At 40.5% G+C, this 17,621-nt stretch overlaps 1 protein-coding gene across 1 annotated transcript; it reads left to right on the top strand.

The window, feature by feature from the left end:
* Positions 1 to 2,733: 2,733 nt before the first annotated feature.
* On the top strand, positions 2,734 to 16,575 carry LOC140245920 (uncharacterized). Its single transcript, XM_072325391.1, has 4 exons — positions 2,734 to 2,910; positions 4,048 to 4,116; positions 10,005 to 10,073; positions 16,480 to 16,575. Exons 1-4 carry the CDS (start codon positions 2,758 to 2,760, stop codon positions 16,546 to 16,548), a joined length of 360 nt encoding a protein of 119 aa, XP_072181492.1. The 5' UTR covers positions 2,734 to 2,757; the 3' UTR covers positions 16,549 to 16,575.
* Positions 16,576 to 17,621: the final 1,046 nt, after the last annotated feature.

Raw genomic sequence — 17,621 nt, 5'->3', positions numbered from 1 at the left:
TTTTTGTTTTTGTTTTTGTTATTCTTTCTTTCTTTTTACAAGTCAATCTGGCATATTGATTTTTTCGCTGTGTACAACGTTGAAATGGTTGAAATACAATGAGAGTTCGGTAGAATAAGAGGAACCCAGGTCGAAGCTTTTCCGAGTGCGATTGCTTGACTCCATATCGGGTATGATTGCAGTCACAGAAGTGATCAATGTGAAACGTTAGGACGTCATTGTGCACAGGAGACACAGTTTATAGATGTAGTACATGAGGAAGAAAACTAAAAGTATTACCTCACTGGTCTTTTCCTGGGAAGCATTTGACACTTGTTTGAGGAGTTCATACAATTTTTCTTTGTTTAAGAACACTGTTGATATACTTATTCTATGCATCCAACATTTTTTTTTCTTTCACTTTCAGCTCAATCGGTGCACTGGATGATTGGGAGACAGCTCTCAATAACACTATATAATCAGACAATACATCAGATAGCACTCTATTTGCATTACGTATACGGCTACATTGCAATGTTTAGATGTGAATGGTATTTTCCCGCTAATAATATACCCCTCTCTACCCTAGAAATAGGTCCGTCAGCAATTAACTTTTGTCATTACTTTGAGTACGTTTGTAAATGTGAAAGAGCATTTTTGCTCGATCAGTATTAGTGACATTGGGTCCTGTCTTTGTAAGTCCACAAGGGCCATCTTGTCTCTTAGAAGAATTTTACTCATTTTGTGTCCAGGGTGTTCAGATTTATCAAGACCTGACCAAGAAATTGAAGGAAAAAATACAAGTTTAATTAAGTGTATAATGGCCGCGGCGGGAAATAACGGGGGGGATATGTGATAGTATTTTGACCCACTGACTCAGCTGAATGGAACTGTACACTCTTTCGCTCTTCGTATAAAGGAGAGCAGTTATTTTTCTGACTTTCCAATACCCTGATACCGTCATTTAGTCTCATCGTAAAATAATCATGTGGGTATGATGTTTAGTAATGTCCACTACCATGTGCACCGTTCCCCTATCTGTGACAGTTCAGGCTACTATTCCTACTCCCACAAGGAGACGTTCCTCCAGAACAGGATGATTAACATAAAAAAGTACAATATTATAGCTTTATGTAATATATTTGGCCTTAGAATGGAAAGACATTACATGTCATCCAGCAGTCGATCCTCCTTTACATGTTTTTTTTTTCCACTTCGTCTTCGATTATTCCTTCTCGCTATTTTCACACCATTTTATTGTTCTCTCTTTGTTAGTTTTTACAATATTTCGGTTCACTTTTTTTTTCTTCTACAGATTGAAGATCTTAGGTTGCATTTTAGCAGCCTTGATGATAATAACCTAAATCAGTCCTTAATGGGGACAGACTTGGCCCAGTGGGTGTTTACTATGCCACGTCTTTCGAAGTTCAGCCTGTCCTGTCCCTACTTGCCCGATAGTTTCTTCTTAACAGCCGCCGCCTCAGCATCATCATGCCAGGTATGTACGCTTTGACTTTTGATAATTGATATGAGTTATTTAGTGTTGGGAGCGGTTTTTTTTTTTTTTTTTAAGGAAAAAGAGCCTGTTATTTATTTTATTTGGGGACTATGATTCCTATTGCAAATTAACCCCATAGTCTTAATATTGACTAACATTGTGTGCAACTCTAGCCATCCTCGGTATTATAACATTCAATATAGGATCGAAATATGGGTATTGACACATGCAAGGACAAATGTATGGAAATATCAAGATAACCAAGTGCAAAACGTTTGGTCCTTTATCCAGCAGGGTTTTACACTGTCTTTTCTTTTCTGATGATACAATGTTTCCTTGCGATAAGTTTTGTGAAGAAAATTTTGCCATGAAACAAATAGTGCACAAACATGGAGAGAAAGGGGACGGGGAGACAGATGGAAAATATTTCTTAGCCTGATGTTCCAATAGTTTTATTCATATACATCTTACAGGTTTAACCTCTCGAATGAATTGAACTAAAAGTGTTGATTTCTAAGGGACAAAATATGAATATATATTCAAACCGTATGAACATCCTGGTGACACAAAAGTCGCAGGTTTGCTCACTTTTTGGGAGAATGGCCCCGCAATAGGCAGGATGGAAGAGCAGTGATTTGCATTGAACACAAATCACTACTATTTGAATGTAGATTGTGGCAGGAGAACCTACTGTATACGCAAAGGCTACTCAGACGTTTATCACTCTACAAAGACGTCGAATCATAAAGTATCAATAATAATCGAGAGAGGACGAGGGGCAATGTGACACCCATATTCTCTCCAGTCTTTACATTGTTTCGTGCTGCTGCCATTGACCAATCACAGAGAATGTCACCTTTGCTACAGTAATGTCATGTCGTATAGTCTAGCTCAATAGTGCAACTCAATCTTGTAGACGTTCCGGTTTTTGTTTTGCTTTCTTCTTTTTTTGTTTGTTTCTTTTCTGGTGAGTGAGGAATCTTTTTTATTGTTATTAAATTTGAGCTAGAAACTGATTGATTATTGCGATGTGTTTCACCGCGAATAGCGTAACAAAGGCACAATTCCTTCTTCCACAGAACACAAGTAATATGTTACATTGTTACGTGTTCGCATTAAGCTTGTTACATGGCATATTGACAGCAATGCTCAGAAAATTGATAAGAACGAGAATCAGAAACGGACAAAGGAAAATGAGTATTAAGGCCTCTAATTAAAAATTCGTAACTGATTTTCTTCTCTTCCCGTTACAGATCAGCGAATTAGAAATACGATGTGTCATGCTAATGAGGCAATTCATCTCAGAGTCAGCATCAGCAAACCTGGCTAAATTTCTGTGTCATCTGCCCAGTCTTACATCTGCCAGTCTCAATGAGTTTAACCTGTCAAGAACATTCTTCAGGACAATTTCCTCCCAGGCTTCACGCTGTAAAGTAAGAGTCAGTCGTTGTCATTTGTTCAACATTGTCTTAATCAAAGTGAGAGGGGATCAATAACCTTGAGCACTTAATTCAGATCTGTTTAACCATGTAGTTATGTCTTTCCTGTGGCAATGAATTCCGTCAATCCGAAAGATGTAATCTAATCGTATACTTCCCCTATTCCAATGTCAGATATTGTGAGATTTGAATTGAATTAAAAACGAGAAAACCAATCTAAAGGTCTCAAGCATTACCACATACATCCCGTGTAATCGCAATCCGTCCCGACACTAGACAATCAATGGGAGTTTTGTTGAAGAAGATTTATCGAAATAAGAACTTACTAAATTGAAGGTGGATGTGTCATTTCATATGAGCAAGAACGCGTGTTTCAAATGTTATTCGGTGTGCTACGCCTACAGTGAAACAACTTTGTTAGAGGAAATTAAAATTAATAATATGTAACCCTGCATTACCAAACCAAGAAAAGGTTGCCAGATATGAATTTTAAGTTTAATAAGGGCAGATTATGAAAGAAAAGACTCTACTCTTTCAAATGTTGTATAACTCAAGTCAAATGGACTTTCCAAACCTATCAAAATCTTGGAAAGAAAACACACACTCGGAAAGCGTGAACTGGGAAAAGAGACTCGTGCAACTATGATAAGGAAAATAAAAAGAAAATTTCACAAAATTTTACTTTTTGAATAAAGTGCACATTTCTTCGACTTGTTACTGATGTATGTTAAGGGTAACAGTATTCCCCCTGTCTTCTGAAAGAGAGAAGTCGAGTGTTCTTTCGTTATGCGAGAAAAATGGAAATATGTTGAATTTTCTTTATTCTTTCTTTATATCGTTGTACTCATGTGACATCACAGGCTATAGTAGTCTTTTCATCCAGCCGTGACTGAGCAGAAACTTAAAAAATTCATAACTTTTGAACGGATTGTCCGATTTTGCTCAAACTCTCACTGTGCTCACTGATGTGTTCTACTAATATTGCTGCATTCACTCAACCCACATGTCTATGAAGGAAAACATGTCCTTTAAATAAAGGGGTGCGACTTATTCTTCGTTTTGTGATGAATTGTCACATGTGCCTTGGTATAGAATATACATTCCTTTTTCATATTGTTCACCATGCTACAGGCGGAGTGCATCAACATCGATGGGAAGAGGTTAAACGAGTTACTGAGTGACTATCCAAGAGGCAAAAAGGTGATTCTATCTCATAAAGTATGACAAATGTTTTGTAGGTTATTAAGGATAAGATGGCATAACCTTAGTCACTGGGAAGGCTGATGGAAGCATTAAAAAAAGAAAGACGAAATTGAAATCAAATGACCAACTACAAACTGCACATGTATTCCTTTATTAGCACCACCCTTTCCGTATATAAATGAGCAATTTTCGTGCATTTTAAAGACATGTTTTTTTCTCAGCAAGAAGTTTGCATATCAGCAGTGGTGGATACCCTTTAATTTTGTAAAGGCGCCTACCCTTTAATTTTGTAAAGGCGCCTCCCCTTTACGGAATTCCTGCATCCGCCCCTGCATTTTATCATCTTGTGGTGGCCACTTTCTTTTTTATACTAGTACATCTTGAAGACCTCGCTACTAGATCTACTTTGTAATACTGTCACAATCAGGATCCTCCCTCTTTCGTTCACAACTTCACAGATTTTTATACTCTGCTATATTGCACAAAGACAGTAATCAATTTGGCTGGTGACTTTTTATGGACCTTTGAGAAACGTTGTGTTCATAAAGGATTAATCATTATTAATTATTTCAATTATTAATTCTCATAATATATTAGTTATATTATCAAACTATTCTCCAATCCCGAGTAAAACTTGAGGATGTGTTTTGTGGCGATTTGGGATAATCCATATTGCTCTTTGCAAATGTCATGGTCGCAATCTTTGTGAATTTAGGTTGGAACATTTTTAAAGTTGCATCTACAATGCAAGCAAGGTGTGCCATGACATGAAAATCTGAAATACTTCTGATAGTATAATCAGTAGCATGCATTCCATTTGTTGAGGATATTTTAGGTAATTCCATTGAGGATTAAAATCATTTTCATGAATACCAAAATGGTCATCGGTGAAGAAAGAGAAAACAGATATAAAATATGGTAAGAAGAATGGAAAAAGAAGTGAAGGTACATGGACGATGGGCTTTCTTTTTATCTATGTATGTATGTATGTATGTATAATATACGTATCAGGACAACTCCCCCGGAGGACTACTTCCCCGGGGACTACTCCCACCTGACAACTCCTCCGGAGGACCACTCCCCCGGCGACTACTCCCCCGGAGGACTATACTCCCCCGGAGGATTACTCCCCCGGAGGCGTGTTTTTTTTTTAGACGGCACAGATTGGGGAAACTAAAAATCTATCGGGGACCCTATCCCTAAACCTAACCCTAATCCTAATCCTAACCCTAACCATCAAACCCTAACTCTAACCCTAACCCTAACCCTAACCCCAACCCTAACCCTAACCATAACCAAAAACCCTAACCCGTTTTTCACATAGGTTTAACACGCGCCATGCCCCAATCTGTGCCGTCTTTAAAAAAAAACGCCCCCCGGAAGACCACTCCCCGGGGGACTACTCCCCCGAAGGACTACTCCCCCGGAGGACTACTCCCCCGGAGGACTACTCCCCCGGGGGACTAATCCCCCGGAGGACCACTCCCCCGGAACACAACTCCCCGGAGGACAACTTCCACCTGACAACTGCCCTGGGGACGTCTCCCGGGGGAAAATCCTATACTAAACAAGGATTTTTTGTCCTTTAAATTAAAACTTAATTCATATGTGTACAAACATTATTTCTTTCGATATAAAAGCCTGCTTAAAATTGGCGTTACCTTTAAGAAACGTCCGTCTTTATAGCAAAGTTTTTGAAATCTCTGCACAAAGTTTAACCATTATACACGCTACATGTTATGTCAAAAAAAGTAGGTAGGTTCATTTTATTACTGAAAGTTACTGAAGAGTTAAACATGTTGGCGAAAATACGCATTTGAGGGGTTCATTCCTCAGCATGTACCTGTTTTTCTTCATTATTTTACTTTATTTTAAGAAGTCCTTTCTTTAATGATTTTCTTTTCCGTTTTACAATTCATGATAATGATAAGGAATGTGTTAATAGAAGTACCTTTTTAATGTGGTTATGATTTTTATCTTCGATTCTTATGATAGGTACTTTATCCTGTGTGTCACTGCCAGTAATGTTTGTTTGCAATTTTCGTTTGTTATGTTAACTGTGAATCTGTCTGAACATCATTTACAATTCTTAATGTCGGAGAAATAATCGTCAGGAAAAAAAAAATGTTTTGTTCCTGGAGGGACTTTAACGTGTAAAATGGTAATATCTTCCAACAGCGCTGGGAAAGCACACCCGCACAGCCAACACAAATTTCTCAGCCACAAAGATGGGACAATTCCAGTTTACTAAAAAAAAACACTGTTAAACACTATTCTATTTGATAACGTTTGAACATGGAAACAACCTTAGAACATGGAAAACAAACAAAAAGCAAACTAAATATAACAATATAATTATGTTTATCTGAAATATAAGGTCATACAATCTTTTATCAACATGACATATTGGCCTAAATAGATCGAACCCCTTGTCAAAACTTAAGATAATCATGCACCAATTGAAAATATCAGCCTGAGGGTTAAAAATAGGTATAATCCTTACATCAATCATGGAATCATTGGTGTCATGTATGAACGTGATTTCTTAGCGTAAAGCAATAAATGATGCACCTTTCCTCCAGAAATAAAAACAAACAAATGCGGTGACAAGTTTCCGCCCTCCTCGCTGTGTTGTGATCCACTCCATGGTTTTGGTTGGCTTCAAGGTCCCACGAGGAGGGACGAGATGAATGCACAATAGGCCTAGGCTAACATGCAACGAAGAACAACGTCAGCACTGGCGGATCCAGCATTTCCAAAAAGGGGGGGGACGAAAATTCCGCGAATTTTTTTGATGACTAAATTTGCGTGATGACTTTAAAAAAAAAATCATCAAACAGAAAAAAGGGGGAGCGGCCGATTCGCCCCCCCCCCCGGAGCCGCCAGTGGTCAGGGCTGTCTTCAGCTATTCCCGCTAAAACGCGTGCCTAGCAATAGCGGCATCATAGGGGAGGGGGCTGTGCATAGGGGTCCTATGCCCCCCCCCCCCCCCAACTATGTCAGAATGACTTTTGGCTCACCCGAGCCGAAGGTTCAAGTGAACTATTGCCATCGCTTTTTGTCCGTCGTCCATCGTCCGTCGTCCGTAATCTTTTTCATCTTCTCCAGAATCGGTGGGCGCATTTCAACAAAACTTGGTGGGGATTATCCTGAGAGGGTAGGGACCCAAGGTCGTTCATTTGGCGCCTGTATTATAGCCCCAGGGGGCCCAGGGGGAGGGCCCTAAGGGAGGAAAAGGGGTAAACTTTAAAAAATCTTCGCCGGACCCAAAAGAGGTAGGCCTACAGCGAAGATAAGCTCCTTGGTTTTGTGTAGATACCTTGATATATGAAGATTGTAGTTTGTTCATGGCAAGAGCCTATGTGGCCCCCTTGGGCCCCTATAGGGGTGAAAGTAATGGGGTGGGGGCCAAGAGGGATAGACACATTTTCTTTTTCCTCTTCAGAACCTGTGGCTGGATTTCAATCAAACTTGGTGGGGCTCATCCTTAGGTGGTAGGGTCCAAAGCTTGTTCATGTTGTGCATGTGCCCCCCTCCCCTCCCCGAAAATAGGGAGAAATTTGTGCTCCAGACCCAAAAGCATTACAGTCAAGATATACTGTATGTGGATATATTTATACCAGTGGGCAGACTTCAACCAAACTGACTGGGAACCATCCTTAGGGGATGGGGTCCCAAAGTTGCTTGTGTGTTTCATGTGGTCCCCGCAGGGGGCCGGGAGTAGCCACCTCCTCCCCTTGAAATGAGAAATCTTTTTCTCTATACCCAATAGCATTACATTCAAGATATGTTTTATGCAGATACCTTTGTATGTTGTTCACGGCAATGCCTCGGAGAATCCCCTTGGGGAACCGGGTCACACAAGATGGGTGAAAGTAGGGGGAGGGGGTGAATTCCATTTTCATCTTCTTCAGAACCAGTGCAGATTTCACCTCAGGTTGGTGGGAATCATTCTTATGGGATAGGGACCCACATTCAATTTTACTGGGTATGTGGCGCAAGGGGGGGGGGGGGGGCGCTCCTCCTAGAAAAAAAATGGAGAAGTGGCTTTAATTTACAGGGAAATTGCGTCAGATATGGTGACTGCGATACTCTGGTAAGCGTCAACCCCCCCCCCCCCCTCCGAGCTCTTGTTTTCTTTCTACGCCAATATGAAATGAATATCAACGTGCAATAAACTCGGATATGATAAAGCGAGAATGAGCAAGTTTTGACTGCAAAAATTGTCAAACTCGCTCGCTCCTTCGCTCCCACAATGACTTAATTTTGTTGACTTTGGTTCCTTGCCGGCCATTTGTTATTCATAACGTAATATCATAATAAATAGAAGGAAAGTTTACCCATTACTAAAGTGTCTCAAAGACACAGAGACACATATGCGATAACATTCAAAACTACATTGTAAACGTCTTCAAAAGAACGCATGGTTTGTGGAACATATCACCTTCCGCTACATGTAAAAGGAAGGAAGAAACTTATTTTAGAAATATACCAGACAGTGACGGTCCTATTGGGCGACATATTTTTACACGTTGACAGTTTTTGTTAATGGGATTTTTATTTTTCCAGACTGTAAATGATAGGAAATAAGATATAATTGCTAAAAGCGTATTAATAAGATGGACATCTGATGAGAATTTGGGAATTAAGGGACGAGGTGACCCCTTAGTTTTACAGAATAATGATGCCAAACCTCTCTTTTTGCAGTATTTCTGAAATAAATTTCAGCGTACTTAGCCGAAGCTCAATTATTATTATAAGGATGAATGAATGAACAAATGAATAGATAAATTAAACTACGTTCACACAAACTTAAAGTTAACTCTGTCACTCTTGAAAGATCAGCATCAACAGGTATTTCAATCGAATTCTTTCATGAAAACATTTGGGGATGGTCGACCAGGGTTCGGTCATCCGGGGAGTTGTCCTCCGGGGGAGTGGTCCTCCGTGGGAGTTGAATTAAAAACGAGAAAACCAATCTAAAGGTCTCAAGCATTGCCATATACATCCCGTGTAATCGCAATCCATCCCGACACTAGACAATCAATGGGAGTTTAGTTGAAGAAGATTTATCGAAATAAGAACTTACTAAATTGAAGGTGGATGTGTCATTTCATATGAGCAAGAACGCGTGTTTCAAATGTTATTCGGTGTGCTACGCCCACAGTGAAACAACTTTGTTAGAGGAAATTAAAATTAATAATATGTAACCCTGCATTACCAAACCAAGAAAAGGTTGCCAGATATGAATTTTAAGTTTAATAAGGGCAGATTATGAAAGAAAAGACTCCACTCTTTCAAATGTTGTATAACTCAAGTCAAATGGACTTTCCAAACCTATCAAAATCTTGGAAAGAAAACACACACTCGGAAAGCGTGAACTGGGAAAAGAGACTCGTGCAACTATGATAAGGAAAATAAAAAGAGAATTTCACAAAATTTTACTTTTTGAATAAAGTGCACATTTCTTCGACTTGTTACTGATGTATGTTAAAGGTAACAGTATTCCCCCTGTCTTCTGAAAGAGAGAAGTCGAGTGTTCTTTCGTTATGCGAGAAAAATGGAAATATGTTGAATTTTCTTTATTATTTCTTTATATCGTTGTACTCATGTGACATCACAGGCTATAGTAGTCTTTTCATCCAGCCGTGACTGAGCAGAAACTTAAAAAATTCATAACTTTTGAACGGATTGTCCGATTTTGCTCAAACTCTCACTGATGTGTTCTACTAATATTGCTGCATTCACTCAACCCACATGTCTATGAAGGAAAACATGTCCTTTAAATAAAGGGGTGCGACTTATTCTTCGTTTTGTGATGAATTGTCACATATGCCTTGGTATAGAATATACATTCCTTTTTCATATTGTTCACCATGCTACAGGCGGAGTGCATCAACATCCATGGGAAGAGGTTAAACGAGTTACTGAGTGACTATCCAAGACGCAAAAAGGTGATTCTATCTCATAAACTATGACAAATGTTTTGTAGGTTATCAACTCTTTATGTGCCATGGTGGAAACCCCATGTGTGCCACGTTATTTTGAGACACGAAGGTAGTCATGCTTTGAGAAAGAATTCGGTTTTTCAAATTTGTATAACTTTTACAAATTTCTGTTAAGGTGGACACGATAGTGAGCAAAGTTAAAGAGGAATGCTAAACTTTGCTTCGATATAAATTGTATGACAAATCTATTTTCAAGTTTCTTTCGAATGACCAGTTGCTACATTACTGTAAAGTCATGACTTTTGCACGTAAAACCGTAACAGAAACTTAGAATGTACACGCATATCTAGTTGGGAACACGGCTTGACCACATAGAATGCAATCCGTATGTGAGAGGAACAAAAGCGCGAAAAACGCTTCCATTGTACCACGGGATTAGCGATTTATCGATCGGTTTAAGCGGCTTTGTGTGTTGAGCAGAATATGCGAAGTTGGCACGCCGTCGACTGAGTCGGACGTGCGAACGTGGCACATAAAGAATTAAGGATAAGCTAGCATAACCTTAATCACTGGGAAGGCTGATGGAAGCATTAAAAAAAAAAGAAAGACGAAATTGAAATCAAATGACCAACTAAAAACTGCACATGTATTCTTTTATTAGCACCATCCTTTCCGTATATAAATGAGCAATTTTCGTGCATTTTAAAGACATGTGTTTCTCAGCAAGAAGTTTGCATTGCAGCAGTGGTGGATACCCTTTAATTTTGTAAAGGCGCCTCCCCTTTACGGAATTCGTGCATTCGCCCCTGCATTTTATCATCTTGTGATGGCCACTTTCTTTTTTATACTAGTACATCTTGAAGACCTCGCTACTAGATCTACTTTGTAATACTGTCACAATCAGGATCCTCCCTCTTTCGTTCATAACTTCACAGATTTTTATACTCTGCTATATTGCACGAAGACAGTAATCAATTTGGCTGGTGACTTTTTATGGACCTTTGAGAAACGTTCTGTTCATAAAGGATTAATCATTATTAATTACTTCAATTATTGATTATCATAATATATTAGTTATATTATCAAACTATTCTCCAATCCCGAGTAAAACTTGAGAATGTGTTTTGTGGCGATTTGGGATAATCCATATTGCTCTTTGCAAATGTCATGGTCGCAATCTTTGTGAATTTATGTTGGAACATTTTTAAAGTTGCATCTACAATGCAAGCAAGGTGTGCCATGTCATGAAAATCTCAAATACTTCTGATAGTATAATCAGTATTATGCATTCCATTTGTTGAGGATATTTTAGGTAATTCCATTGAGGATTAAAATCATTTTCATGAATAACAAAATGGTCATCGGTGAAGAAAGCGAAAAAGGATATAAAATATGGTGAGAAGAATGGAAAAAGAACTGAAGGTACATGGACGATGGGCTTTCTTTTTATCTATGTATGTATGTATGTATATATATATATATATATATATATATATATATATACGTATCAGGACAACTCCCCAGGAGGACTACTTCCCCGGGGACTACTCCCACCTGACAACTCCTCCGGAGGACCACTCCCCCGGAGGACCACTCCCCCGGAGGATGTCTCCCCCGGAGGATGTCTCCCCCGGAGGACCACTCCCCCAGAGGACCACTCCCCCGGAGGACCACTCCCCCGGAGGACCACTCCCCCGAAGGACCACTCCCCCGGAGGACCACTCCACCGGAGGACTACTCCCCCGGAGGACCACTCCCCCCGGCGACTACTCCCCCGGAGGACTACTCCCCCGGAGAATTACTCCCCTGGAGGACCACTCCCGGGGGACTACTCCCCCGAAGGACTACTCCCCCGGAGGACTACTCCCCCGGAGGACCACTCCCCCGGAACACAACTCCCCAGAGGACCACTCCCACCTGACAACTGCCCTGGGGACGTCTCCCGGGGGAAAATCCTATATACTAAACAAGGATTTTTTGTCCTTTAAATTAAAACTTAATTCATATGTGTACAAACATTATTTCTTTCGATATAAAAGCCTGCTTAAAATTGGTGTTCCTTTAAGACACGTCCGTCTTTATAGCAAAGTTTTTGAAATCTCAGCACAAAGTTTAACCATTATACACGCTTCATGTAATGTCGAAAAGAGTAGAAGCGCAGCTTCATTTTATTATTGAAAGTTACTGAAGAGTTAAACACGTTGGCGAAAATACGCTTTTGAGGGGAAACAGAGTTCATTCCTCAGCATGTACCTTTTTTTCTTCATTATTTTACTTTATTTTAAGAAGTCCTTTCTTTAATGATTTTCTTTTCCGTTTTACAATTCATGATAATGATAAGGAATGTGTTAATAGAAGTACCTTTTTAATGTGGTTATGATTTTTATCTTCGATTCTTATGATAATTACTTTATCCTGTGTGTCATTGCCAGTAATGTTAGTTTGCAATTTTCGTTTGTTATGTTAACTGTGAATCTGTCTGAACATCATTTACAATTCTTAATGTCGGAGAAATAATCGTCAGAAAAAAAAAAATGTTTTGTTCCTGGAGGGACTTTAACGTGTAAAATGGTAATATCTTCCTACAGCGCTGGGAAAGCACACCCGCACAGCCAACACAAATTTCTCAGCCACAAAGATGGGACAATTCCAGTTTACTAAAAAACACTGTTAAACACTATTCTATTTGATAACGTTTGAACATGGAAACAACCTTAGAACATGGAAAACAAACAAAAAGCAAACTAAATATAACAATATAATTATGTTTATCTGAATTATAAGGTCATACAATCTTTTATCAACATGACATATTGGCCTAAATAGATCGAACCCCTTGTCAAGACTTAAGATAATCATGCACCAATTGAAAGTATCAGCCTGAGGGTTAAAAATAGGTATAATCCTTACATCAATCATGGAATCATTGGTGCCATGTATGAACGTGATTTCTTAGCGTAAAGCAATCAATGATGCACCTTTCCTCCAGAAATAAAAACAAACAAATGCGGTGACAAGTTTCCGCCCTCCTCGCTGTGTTGTGATCCACTCCATGGCTTTGGTTGGCTTCAAGGTCCCACGAGGAGGGACGAGATGAATGCACAATAGGCCTAGGCTAACATGCAACGAAGAACAACGTCAGCACTGGCGGATCCAGCATTTCCAAAAGGGGGGGGGGTCGAAAATTCCGCGAATTTTTTGACGACTAAATTTGCGTGATGACTTTTAAAAAAAAAAGTCATCAAACAGAAAAAAGGGGGAGCGGCAGATTCGCCCCCCCCCCCCCCCCAGCCGCCACTGGTCAGGGCTGTCTTCAGCTATTCCCGCTAAAACGCGTGCCTAGCAATAGCGGCATCATGGGGGAGGGGGCTGTGCATAGGGGTCCTATGCCCCCCCCCCCCCCCACCATGCCAGAATTACTTTTGGCTCACCCGAGCCGAAGGTTCAAGTGAACTATTGCCATCGCTTTTTGTCCGTCGTCCGTAATCTTTTTCATCTTCTTCTCCAGAATCGGTGGGCGGATTTCAACAAAACTTGGTGGGGATTATCCTGAGAGGGTAGGGACCCAAGGTCGTTCATGTGGAGCCTATATTATAGCCCCAGGGGGCCCAGGGGGAGGGCCCTAAGGGAGGAAAAGGGGTAAACTTTAAAAAATCTTCGCCGGACCCAAAAGAGGTAGGCCTACAGCGAAGATAAGCTCCTTGGTTTTGTGTAGATCCCTTGATATATGAAGATTGTAGTTTGTTCATGGCAAGAGCCTATGTGGCCCCCTTGGGCCCCTATAGGGGTGAAAGTAATGGGGTGGGGGCCAAGAGGGATAGACACATTTTCTTTTTCCTCTTCACAACCTGTGGCTGGATTTCAATCAAACTTGGTGGGGCTCATCCTTAGGTGGTAGGGTCCAAAGCTTGTTCATGTTGTGCATGTGCCCCCCTCCCCTCCCCGAAAATAGGGAGAAATTTGTGCTCCAGACCCAAAAGCATTACAGTCAAGATATATTGTATGTGGATATATTTATACCAGTGGGCAGACTTCAACCAAACTGACTGGGAACCATCCTTAGGGGATGGGGTCCCAAAGTTGCTTGTGTGTTTCATGTGGTCCCCGCAGGGGGCCGGGAGTAGCCACTTCCTCCCCTTGAAATGAGAAATCTTTTTCTCTAGACCCAATAGCATTACATTCAAGATATGTTTTATGCAGAAACCTTTGTATGTTGTTCACGGCAATGCCTCGGAGAATCCCCTTGGGGAACCGGGTCACACAAGATAGGTGAAAGTAGGGGGAGGGGTGAATTCCAATTTCATCTTCTTCAGAACCAGTGCAGATTTCACCTCAGGTTGGTGGGAATCATTCTTATATGATAGGGATCCAAAGTCAATTTTACTGGGTATGTGGCGCAAGGGGGGGGGGGGGCGCTCCTCCTAGAAAAAAAAAATGGAGAAGTGGCTTTAATTTACAGGGAAATTGCGTCAGATATGGTGACTGCGAAACTCTGGTGAGCTTCAACCCCCCCCCCCCCCCCTCCGAGCTCTTGTTTTCTTTCTACGCCAATATGAAATGAATATCAACGTGCAATAAACTCGGATATGATAAAGCGAGAATGAGCAAGTTTTGACTGCAAAAATTGTCAAACTCGCTCGCTCCTTCGCTCCCACAATGACTTAATTTTGTTGACTTTGGTTCCTTGCCGGCCATTTGTTATTCATAACGTAATATCGTAATAAATAGAAAGAAAGTTCACCCATTACTAAGGTGTCTCAAAGACACAGAGACACATAAATTATGCGATAACATTCAAACCTACATTGTAAAAGTCTTCAAAAGAATGCATGGTTTGTGGAACATATCACCTTCCGCTAGATGTAAAAGGAAGGAAGGAACTTATTTCAGAAATATAACATGACAGTGACGGTCCTATTGGGTGACATATTTTTACACGTTGACAGTTTTTGTTAATGGGATTTTTATTTTTCCAGACTGTAAATGATAGGAAATAAGATATAATTGCTAAAAGCGTATTAATAAGATGGACAGCTGATGAGAATTTGGGAATTAAGGGACGAGGTGACCCCTTAGTTTTACAGAATAATGATGCCAAACCTCTCTTTTTGCAGTATTTCTGAAATAAATTTCAGCGTACTTAGCCGAAGCTCAATTACTATTATAAGGATGAATGAATGAACAAATGAATAGATAAATTAAACTACGTTCACACAAACTTAAAGTTAACTCTGTCACTCTTGAAAGATCAGCGTCAACAGGTATTTAAATCGAATTCTTTCATGAAAAGTTTTGGGGGTGGTCGACCAAGGTTCGGTCATCCGGGGAGTTGTCGTCCGGGGGAGTGGTCCTCAGGGGGAGTGGTCCTCCATGGGAGTGGTCCTCCGCTCGAGTGGTCCTCCACGGGGAGTGGTCCTCCAGGGGAGTGGTCCTCCGGGGGAGTAGTTCTCCGGGGGAGTAGTCCTCCGGTGAAGTGGTCCTCCGGTGGAGTGGTCCTCCGGGCGCGTCCTCCGGGGGAGTGGTCCTCCCGGGGAGTAGTCCCCCGGGGGAGTAGTCCTCTGGGGGAGACGTCCTTCGGGGGAGTTGTCCTCCGTGGGAGACGTCCTCCGGGGAAGTAGTCCTCCGGGGGAGTAATCCTCTGGGGGAGACGTCCTCCGGGGGAGTAGTCCTCCGGGGGAGACGTCCTCCGGGGGAATTGTCCGGTGGGAGTAGTCCCCGCGGGATTTGTCCTCGGGGGAGCAGTCCTAGAACCGTATATATATATATATATATATATATATATATATATATATATGTTGTGTTAAAAAAAAAAGAATAAGCAGCCTCTTTGATACCTTCATGTTTTCACAGAGGTAATGTCAGTAACTTTTTGAAATGTTAGAAAAAAGAATCGGTATAATCATATTTGAGTCCGAGAAATGTGTTGAATTCCAACGTAAGCTAGTATATTCTTACTACGAATTGGAGTAGATTTAAACATTATGAATTGATATAGAGGAGAGCTGCAAAGCACCTCAATCACTGTTGCATAACGATGGTTTGGCGTATGTCATTGGGAAGTGTTGATACCGACGTCCACTTGCACGTCATTGCTCAAAACATTTTACTTTTCTCCGCTGCTTGCACAATATGTAAATGAATTTAGCTTTTATTAATTTGATACTCTCAGATTTGCTCAAAATTAGGTTGCTAATTTCAATTCCAGATTTTGTAGGCAGTGTACCGTACGCCGCGAAGATAGGTAATGAAACACCGCATATAAGTGCGTAGCTGAAAGACTGGCTGAACTAATTGTCACTTAAGGTATTGTCGCATAGGTACCCTGTTTGGATTAGAAGAGACTTTACCAGTCATCTATAACGATCGGACAAAACTTTGTCATTCTATTTAATCTCTTCTCACTCTCCAATAGACACCCAGTGTTAGTAGTGTGCCGGAAGATGAGAGCAGCCACGACATAGACCAGGGTTCTGCGCAATAAAACTTCCACGCTCCGGACGAATCTTGGACAAACAGCTATTGAAGTATGTTACTATTCGAGGAGTAAGGTAAAGGACACATGGACAAAGAAAAATAGAACAAGCTAGAGAAAAAAAAATCAAGGCAGGAGAGGGGAATTGATCAAGGCTAAATGTCATAAAGAAAAATGTCACAAAGTGTTGTTTTTGTTTTTGTTTTTGTTTTTGCGAGACGTACAGTAAAACATTAAGATCATTATGCTCGTCGGGTAGCCACATATTGGGTGACCTCAAAATCAATTGGTCTCAGAGAGCCTCCATATGAGAGCGCTATCGATGTGATAGAGGCATGGGCCTTTATACTGACGAAAGTTGAAAACACTAAGAAAAACTCTTTCATACTTTAATACGAGAGATACCATATCTACAGATAATGATCCAATTTTGCGACAGAATACCCTGTGGAGATTCTATTCCGTGGTTGAAAGGTGTACTGTGTTTACCAATCTTGTGGACATAACACTGTTCCATGTGTTTCCTCCACATCTTGTTTTTGCTATTAATACTCTTCCAAAGATTAAAGAATGTTGGTAGAGCTTAATTTCATCGTTAACTCATGATTCGTTGTACTTCATTTCGTACAGTATTTTGATTTTGACTTCGCTGAAATCATGCGAATAATTTTCATGAGACGAATGATATGTTTAGGTTAACAAACTTACAATACGTCACAGAACTTCGACGAATATGACAAAAAAGGGCATGACACAAAGATGGTACAGCAAATTGCTCACATGAGCTTCGGCACACTCGTTTGGCACATAGAAATAGAAATACACATGTGTATATCTCTTTGTTTTTACCCCGTCATTTCAGACCCAAGTCCCCCAGTGCTGGGATAAATGATACTCGTCTCATCAAAATTAATTCAAACAATTAAGTTTGTAAGGATGAGTGTCGGAAATGCCATTTTCATTGATCATGTATCAGGTTTGCAGTGATGAATTCGCTACAAGACATACTGATGGATTGAGACATTTTTGAATGGAGCATAATGAGCTTGTAAAAATTAGTGGTACTTTAGACCATCTTCTGG

This window comes from Diadema setosum, unplaced genomic scaffold (genome assembly GCF_964275005.1).
Source record: "Diadema setosum unplaced genomic scaffold, eeDiaSeto1 scaffold_62, whole genome shotgun sequence".
Classification (NCBI taxonomy): domain Eukaryota; kingdom Metazoa; phylum Echinodermata; class Echinoidea; order Diadematoida; family Diadematidae; genus Diadema; species Diadema setosum.
Note: the sequence above shows the minus strand (reverse complement) of the source record. Positions and strands in the feature narration are given on the sequence as shown.

Excerpts from the sequence above, each read along its gene's own strand:
- LOC140245920 (XM_072325391.1), top strand. The coding sequence starts at position 2,758 with ATGCTAATGAGGCAATTCATCTCAGAGTCAGCATCAGCAAACCTGGCT. Across the intron at positions 2,911-4,047 it reads CCCAGGCTTCACGCTGTAAA|GCGGAGTGCATCAACATCGA; the intron begins GTAAGAGTCAGT and ends ACCATGCTACAG. Across the intron at positions 10,074-16,479 it reads ACTATCCAAGACGCAAAAAG|ACACCCAGTGTTAGTAGTGT; the intron begins GTGATTCTATCT and ends ACTCTCCAATAG.